The sequence below is a fragment of the Nicotiana tomentosiformis genome, chromosome 2 (genome assembly GCF_000390325.3).
Source record: "Nicotiana tomentosiformis chromosome 2, ASM39032v3, whole genome shotgun sequence".
NCBI lineage: Eukaryota > Viridiplantae > Streptophyta > Magnoliopsida > Solanales > Solanaceae > Nicotiana > Nicotiana tomentosiformis.
This window is the reverse complement of record NC_090813.1, coordinates 19,476,085-19,485,075: the sequence shown is the minus strand read 5'-3', so window position 1 is coordinate 19,485,075 and position 8,991 is coordinate 19,476,085. Positions and strand designations below refer to the sequence as shown.

The following is an 8,991-nucleotide window of genomic DNA, read 5'->3' as shown; positions in this document are numbered from 1 at the left end:
TTGTACACTTTTGTAACATGACTTTTTTGTTTGTAATTTTCACATAATGCATCAGGTCTCCACCAACAAAATTTTTCTAAGTGTGTTTTCTTTTTGCAATATTTGCAATAAGGGATAATCGACTTTTTCTTTTTGGTATTTTGCATAAAAAATACCCTCAGAACTTTGTCTTGTCTGAAGGCCCTTCTTTGCTCTTGTGCTTGAAGAGCACTTATTAATTCTGCAACAGAGATGGTAGAGAGATCTTTAGACTCTTCCAGAGAGGAAATGTTGGATTCAAATCTCTATGGAATTGTCACAAGAATTTTTTTAACAATCCTGTTATTTTTGAAATCCTCGCCAAGTAACCTGATTTTATTGACAATTAAAGAAATTCGGTCAGAATATCATCTTGCATAAGAGATTCAAAATCTCTTTTCAAATTTAAAATCTGATTTTGTTTGCCTCGTTCACTTCCTTGATACTCCTGTTTGAGTGTTTTCCAAGCCTCTTTTGCTGTCTCACATGCAATGATTTTAGAGAAGATTGAATCTGCAACTGAATTTTGAATTATAGTTTTGGCTTTGTATTTTTTTGGTTTTCTCATTTGAATGAGCTTTGATTTGGGCAAGGGTAGGATTTGCAGGAAGTGGTTGTATAAGTTTGTCTTCCATTACAACTTCCCATAGATCATAAGTTTCAAGATAAGATTTCATCTTCACTGACCAAATCTGATAGTTTTTACCAGTGAAAGTTTGTGGGGTATTCAAAGAGAGACCGCTGCTTGCCATTGTTAAAAATTTGGTTAAAAATCAGTATGGATAAAAATGCGTATGGTTTAAAAGTGATTGAAATTGGTTGTTTTTTAGCGAATTTAGAGATCCGTCAAGATCAATGGAGGCTCTGATACCACTGTTATGGATTTTAGAAAAAATATGCAAGGAGCAAGAAGGTTGAAAATAGGATTGAAAAACTGTCTCTAAAGTTTTATTAATCATAGGACTTTAAATAGCCAAATAAATAAAGTAGTAGACTCCTCCTACAACTAAATTACTAAACACTTACTATAATTAAAATTCTGAATCTTCTAGCAGACTCCTCCTAAAACTAAACAACTAATTATTCTAGAAAACAGTAACAGTAACAGATGCAAAATCTAACATTTTGAACTAAGCAACTCGTGGCGTGAATCATTCCTCCTTTTCTTAATTATACTCTTTATTAAGAAAAAGATAAGCACTAATGCATGAAAGATGGATTTTGGAGCATCTCAATCATTGAACTTAAATGTTTTAAACAAGAAGAGGGTCATCAACATCAAGTCACTAGGAAATGTTATGACAAACACGTAACAAAATGTATACGAATATACCATCAATCACACAATATAAAGAATACAAAAAATGAACACAAAATTTATGAGGTTCAACTGATATGACCTCTGACAAAAAAGAGGGACAATTTCACTATGGTAAAAGAAAACCAATAGAATGTTACGAAATCTTAACCTATGTTATTGTATTTTTTCCAATTTCACTTTACCAAGCCCTCTATAATCAAAGCAATAAAATTCCACTAGGTCGCGAGCGTTATGGGTCGATTTATAGTTTAGCTTATGAAAAGATATCCAAAATTAAAGGGCAAAAAACATAACTAGACAATATTTAAAGAAAAATTGCATACCCGTAGCCGCAATAATTAATTGTCATTCTATGACACCTGAATATTAACATAGCATAGCATAGCAGATTCAATAAAAATCCCTAAAATCAAGCTAAACAATAATCAACCCTAACATATCATTCCTATTTTTTTGCCCATAATTAAATCCCCAAAGATTCCTTCTCAAACAAGGGCAATGAATCATACACCTCAAAGTTAGGAATCATACACCTAAATTTAAGGATATGTTTAATTATTTTCTATAGAAAATGAAACAATATGGCCTATAGTTTTTTCTTTTATAATTCAAATTAGGATACTACACATTCTGTTTTAACATGTTACAAATTTGTTGGTGGACCGAGAATCACGTTCGTAACTATTCAAATAATCTCTTCTTTTTTCTTGCTATAAAATACTCTCCTTATATATTTTCTTTCATTTTGTATCATTTATAAAATATGAAACTAATAAATCTAGAATATATAATGTATAATAATATACATATGAAATCAAACAATTATAAAATAATATCAAATATTACTCTTATATATATTGAGGATAACAGTTAAAACAATACTACAACGTTGAATATACCATGTATTTTTAAAAATAAATTACATTGAAATATATACACTGTTTATTTAATGTATATCATTATGAAATATACATTATATTTTATTATGTTTGCAAAGACATGGAGAAGTCCAAAAAATATTTCATGTCAAATATACATAAATTATATTTAGATTACACCCAAAATATATAAATGATACATTAAATATGTGCATGTGCCACAAGTCATATATGCAGTAATGTATAAATTATAAATATAAATGTATGTATATACAGCGGCGGAGTCACATGTTTGCCGGAAAATTACACTGTATCGCCGGAAAATTACACTATATAGTTCGGTAATTATTTTTAAATATGTATATATACTATATATAATGACACTCATTGACTTCTTGGTGAGTTTATTTCTTTATATTTTGACTCTCCTTAGTGAAAATCCTGGCTCCGCCACTGTGTATATACAAAGAAGAAGTAGCTTGAAGGCGGAAAAAAATTGGAATAGCAAAATTATTAGGTAATATTTGAAAAGAATATATGTAGATTGAAAAATGATCCCCACCACCCAAACCTAAAGTGAGATAGAGAAAAGTCAGTTATATTAAATTCCTTATTTAGTGGCATTCCTTAATTTGTGCATTCATTAATTGTGGCATAATCTTTACAGTATGCTAAGATTGTAAAAAAAATTGCTATTTAAGGAATAAACTAAAATTAATATCATTTTGTTAAATAATTTTAAAAAAATGCTCAGCCATGTAAAAATCTCAAAATTGGAACCGGATTAACAGAAAATATTTAGACCATGAGCACCCAAGTAGACTTCCCTCGAATTTAAAGGAATAAAGCAGACCTTACCTCTACCCTGGGGTAGAGAGGCTGTTTTTGATACACCCTCGGCTCCCTCCCTCAAAGAACTCTCCACCTTGCTCTTGGGGTGACTCGAACTCACAACCTTTTGGTTGTAAATGGAGTGTGCTTACCACCAGAGCAACTCACTCTTGTCTTAAATAAAGCAAAACAATAAAAATAATAAATAAATAAAACGGGGAGACTGCAATGGAGAAGACAAAAAATTGTGCATATTTAATTTCAGTTTGAAATTTGAACGGTGAACTGATGGTTTCTCTAATTTCTGGTACATTGTACATCTGAATACTTGAAGTTAGGACAGCAGTAGTAACACATGCACAAATTAAACTAAAGTTTTAACTATACAAACAAAAATATATTTAAGCTCAATTCAGCGACGGTATAAAACTATTTATCAACCAGATTAATTAATTGATAATTATAGATAAATCTTTTGATAAACATTAATTGGTAATTGGTTAAACTGATAACCAACTGTTATCACATATTCGAATTCACTGATCGTCTAAAGAATCTTTACATGTCAATATACATAACTCGAATAAAAAAAACCTGTTTGAACTCTTCTGATTTGAAGTCAAACAGTCAGCATTATATTGTTCATCACTCTTTCATGATCATAATCATTAGTGTACATCATATGACTTTTTATTCTGTCCTATTTTCATCAAGAAAGAAGTTGGTGTAGTTGTTATAAATGCTAGTAGTGCTAATTAGCTGCTTAATCTCCTCCAAACTACACTCTAATTGATTTTCCTCTTCATAACAACCCTTTCCACTTGGCTTTTCTTCAGCATATTTATTAGTACTACCATTTGTAATTGAGAACTTAGAACTATTCTGTTTCTCATCTACCCCATCATTTAAATAGCTAACCAATTTTTCACCTCCACTTGAACAACTACAAGTACTCAAGAAACTGCTTGATTGGGTAGATATAATATTGGTTTCATAGCCTGGGAAATTTGTAGCTGTTGAAGTGGGATAAAAATGGCTACTTGTATATTTATGAGCTGTTGTTGCTAATGAAAGAGCTGGTGATATAGAAGAATATAGTGATGAAACTAGGGATGAATTAGCTTGAAGAGGTGAAATTGATGAATGACATGTAGTTTGGTGAAATGGCCTAATTTGTTGAGGTGAAGAGACAAGAGGCATGAGTTTCTTCTTGAGCTTGGTATTCCAGTAGTTCTTGATATCATTGTCTGTCCTGCCTGGTAGCTGAGCAGCTATTATTGACCATCTGTATAGGCAAATTCAAGATTTAAATTTTATGAGTCTTTTGAAAATATTAGTTCAACATGTAATATTTATTCTACTTTTTCTAGTTTTACACACAAAATTATCTATGGTCTATAATGAAAATGATAGGTTCAGAAAACGCACACTTGATACTCTAAGTCCGCCTCTAACCTCCTCTACTTCATCTTTTATGAGATGGAGAAAGTAATAGAACATACCTGCTTCCAATCTTAGCATAAAGGCTGCAAATTACTTTGTCGTCTTCATCTGAAAACTCTCCATGTTTAATGTTGGGTCTAAGATAGTTTAACCATCTCAATCTGCTGCTCTTTCCACATCTTCTCAGCCCTGATAACAAGTAATCATGCAACGAATTAATAACTCGTTTAAGTGACATAACAGATCCAAAATTTAGATGTTGTGAGTTCTAAGTCGGGAGAATAGGTTCTAAAATGTATATCTAACTCTATCTATACTTGCTTTTTGCACATGTATATAGAATTCAACCATAAAACACTGAACAATCAATATATTATTGAAGATACCAGCTTTTTGTGGAAGAGCAATCCAGTTTCCACCAGTACCATATTTGTCTATATACTCTTTTAGTTTTGCATCTTCTTCAGGAGACCATGGCCCTCTTTTCACATTTTCTTTGTCACAACAAGGAGCTCTCCCCATCTTGATGATTTCTACTTTCTGCTTGTTTTTTAATATGGTCTGCCTTAGATGACTGGTTTTGAAAAAGCAAACAGTAGTATATATTTATTGATCAGAAAGATACATAAGTCAAAGGACAGACCTTAAACTTCAATTATCTAACACTACTCTTGAGTGATTAGTTGAAGTTTCAACCATAATATATTATTTGCACAAAAAGAAACCTTCCATTGGTCCTCTTACTTATATACGATAAAGAATTTTTATATTATCGGTTCATTTTAACCTATTGTATCAGGTTACCTGCTTAATATATAGGAAACTAATTCATACTTATTATTATAAATAGTTAGTTATATTTATCTGTCAAGTGATCTAATAGTGTAAATTTTTATACGTTAAACTTTTTTTTTATACCACATATATGAACAGTACAGATAGTATTGTATACGGTCAAAATCGAGTTTGTCCTTCGTGTGACTAATCAAGATTGGAGCTTGATGAACCGAGATTCGTCATTATAATATCGAGCTGTGATGTGAAGTTGGAAGGTCGAGCTCGAGACCCAGATACCGATCAGTACCGAGATCGAGTCAAGGTTGAGCTCGAGACCCAGAGACCGATCAATACCGAGATTGAGTCAAGGTCGAGCTCGAGACCCAGAGACCGACTAAGATCGAGACCGAGCCAAGGAACAAAAAAGGCGTTATAGCCGCATTTGGGGAGAGAATCACGGCTTGAATCAAGGAAAAGCTAATTAATTAATCTATCGCGGGATCCCCACTATGTATTTTTAATTATATCCAAAGTAGGATTCCTCCACTATATTAAGAGTTGCTATCATTTGTAAAGGGTAGTGATTGATTCATACATTCATACATTCTCAGATTCAGATTTTATTGAAATTTATATAACATCTAGCAAATATTATCCTTTTTTGGGTTTTTGATATTGATTCATCCTGTTCACTTATCAATCATTCTCTACTCAATTTGGGTTTGTATTCATTCCTTTTTACAGTTAATATTCGATATATCTTTACTTATTTTTTTCAATTTGTACCAAGTTATACCACGTATCCTTAGAACTACGTATAAATTCAATTCTATCCGGTTTTTGGGTAAACAAGTATAAAGTAAAATATTATTACCAGGAATTAAGATTCATTTGGGTGACAATTAGTGACAGGCTCGAATATGAGATTAATTATGAGTGAATTTGCTAGTAAAAACTGACATTCAGCTTGATATATTGGAGTATGAGGAGAGTATAAATTTTGAAGAAATTAGCAATGTCTAGACTTATGGTTGTACTTAGTATAAAGATTTTGTTCAAATTGTAATTAGTTTATTTCAATTTTCCTTTGCATGTTAATTATGATATTGGGTCTAATTTCTTTACCGATTTTTATTCTAATCTTCCTAAGGTAAACTTCATATAAATTATAGTCAATATGAACAACTTAATAAAATTACGCTAATTATTTTTTATTAAAAAAGAAAACAGAAAAACTACCGCAACTGCCCAATTACATGCATTCTGAAAAAGATTAAGGCTATGTTGGGTGGGGGTGGGGTGGGGGGGTGGGGGGGGGGAGTGAGAAGGGATTAAATTGGTGGAATACACAACAAAAGAACAAACTCACCTTTGACTAATATAGTATTCCGTATGCATTATTGCAATAATATTGTACTATGTATTTTAATACCCATAAATGCAACCCCTTAATTAAGTTTTGACTCCCCCCCCCCCAAAAAAAAAAGAATTATCGTCATCTTTATATTTATGTTTTTAAAATTTTTAGGAAGTTATCCTTTTTTATTTATGTTTTTAAAATTTTAGGAAGTTATTCATTTTTAATGAAATTATTTTAAACACTAGCAAGGATTATAGTGGGATGAATATGATCATTCCATCTTTAACTAAAGTTATCAGGTTCGTGTCCTAGACCAAAATTTTTGATAGAGAGCACTTCCCCTCTAACATGTGTTGCGCAGCGCGAATCAGGAGTACCGGACACGTGGACACCGGGTGAAAGATAAATATAAGAAAACATTTTTAGCAAGTGACTGTTTTTCGTTGGTTTTTGGGGGGTGGGTGGAGGGGGTGGTTTTATCTATCTTCTTGGCCTTGGAATCTTCAATATTTGAAAATAATGGCCGAAAAAAGGAATAAGGAGGTAGAAAGTTGCTCAATAAACAACACATGGCGTGTCGAGGCAAGTTAAGATTAAATGAACTACACATACTGGACTAATAAAATACTACATACTTACTATTGTTTACTATCAACTTGACTTTGGTATTTGCTATCCAAATTATTTAAGCTGTCAAGCAGTTGATTTCGGTGTTCTCAAATGTACTTACTTAGCTTGCTCTTACGTTTGTATTCATGAAAATTAAATTACTCAACATTATTGGTTTCCAAAAGTTGTTGGGCAAATTTGGTAAAAGGTAGATGGCATTTGAAATCGAGGAATTTTTAGAAATCACTGTTGTTTTGTTGCTATTAACTTTCTATTCCTATCATATACATAATTATTTCATATAGCTACTATTCAGTTGTTACGGTAGTGTATTCGATGTATTCGCGCGGCTGTATTCATGAATACAGCAACAAAAAACGCCTAAAATCAGGGCAGTCCAGCTGTACGCGCAAGTATTCACATGTATCCGTGTTGCTGTATAAAAGCGCCTAAAATCAGGGCAGTCCAGCTGTACGTGCATGTATTCACATGTATGCTCGCTGCTGTATTCATGAATACAGCAACAAAAAGCGCCTAAAATTAGGGTAGTCTAGTTGTACGCGCATGTAATCACATGTATTCGCGCTGCAAAAAGCGCCTAAAATCAGGGCAGTCCAGATGTACGCGCATGTATTCAAATATATTCGCGCCATGTATTCATGAATATAATAACGACAATCACCTTAAAAATAGGTATATCCAACTGTCTAATAACGGAAATAATATCAATTAGCGTGATACACTCCTAATATAACTTAACAAAATCAATTCTCACATGCCTCATTATCAACTCAATTAATTAGAATAATTTATTAGTTGTATTTAACTTTAGTATTTAGTGTATTTCAATATTTTTTTACTGTTGCATTCATTCAATGTTTGTATTTACTGTATTCGCTATTTTATATTCATTGTATTCAAATGAATTTGTATTAGCATCATTTTAGTTATTTCTAATACATGTCATTACTGTTGTATTCAATATATTTCATTGATTATATTAACTGTATTTCTATATGTATTCAGTATATTTTACTGTATTTCACTATATTTTGAAATTAAATATATTTACTGTTTATATTCTGTTCTATTTTAATGTTTGTATTCAGTGTATTTCAATATTTATATCTTGTATTCACGCATGAATACATGTGTATTCATGCATGAATACATGTGTATTCAGCTGTATTAAAAAAATACAAACCTTCGAAATACATAAATACAGGCAAAAAATAATATATTTATACCAAAATACAATATATTTGAGTGAATTTATACAGAATACAACGTGTTTGTATCATTGTATGTGACTAAATAGCAAAGAAGGGAAGAAAATTCGTCGAATATGGCATTTTTCGGCCAAATAAAATATTGTATACATCGTATTAAAACTAAAAATGGAGACGAACAAAAATTTCGGCCCTCAAATCTTCTCCGGCGTAAAAATTATTGCAGTATTCGTGTAGAGGAATCCATTGCAATATTCAGCGTAGAGAAATTCACAGTCTCTTTCTTTCTAATATTGCAGTACAAATCCATTGCAAATATCCAGCGTAAAAACTAATTGTACAAATCTATTGTAATATCCGACATATAAACTAAGCAGGTATTCTGCTCGAACAGAGAGAGAGAGAGAGAGAGAGAGAGAGAGAGAGAGAGAGAAGAAAAATTTTGTTGGGATTTTGAGAGAGAATCGTGTGTTAATTGAAAGAAAAAGATAGAAGGAAGAGAGAGAAATAAAGAAGAAAACAACT

The 8,991-nt window shown here is 31.7% G+C and overlaps 1 protein-coding gene across 1 annotated transcript; it reads right to left on the bottom strand.

The window, feature by feature from the left end:
• Positions 1 to 3,632: 3,632 nt before the first annotated feature.
• LOC104097594 (transcription factor RAX2-like) lies at positions 3,633 to 5,150 on the bottom strand. Its single transcript, XM_009604177.4, has 3 exons — positions 4,878 to 5,150; positions 4,551 to 4,680; positions 3,633 to 4,333 (listed from the first exon to the last, which is right to left on the bottom strand). The coding sequence occupies exons 1-3, from the start codon at positions 5,011 to 5,013 to the stop codon at positions 3,739 to 3,741; spliced, it is 861 nt and encodes a 286-aa protein (XP_009602472.1). The 5' UTR covers positions 5,014 to 5,150; the 3' UTR covers positions 3,633 to 3,738.
• Between the last annotated feature and the right edge of the window lie 3,841 nt (positions 5,151 to 8,991).

Coding starts and splice junctions, on each gene's coding strand:
- LOC104097594 (XM_009604177.4), bottom strand. CDS start 5,013: ATGGGGAGAGCTCCTTGTTGTGACAAAGAAAATGTGAAAAGAGGGCCA. Junction 4,681..4,877: donor TGCTCTTCCACAAAAAGCTG/GTATCTTCAATA, acceptor ACTTGTTATCAG/GGCTGAGAAGATGTGGAAAG. Junction 4,334..4,550: donor TATGCTAAGATTGGAAGCAG/GTATGTTCTATT, acceptor TTGCCTATACAG/ATGGTCAATAATAGCTGCTC.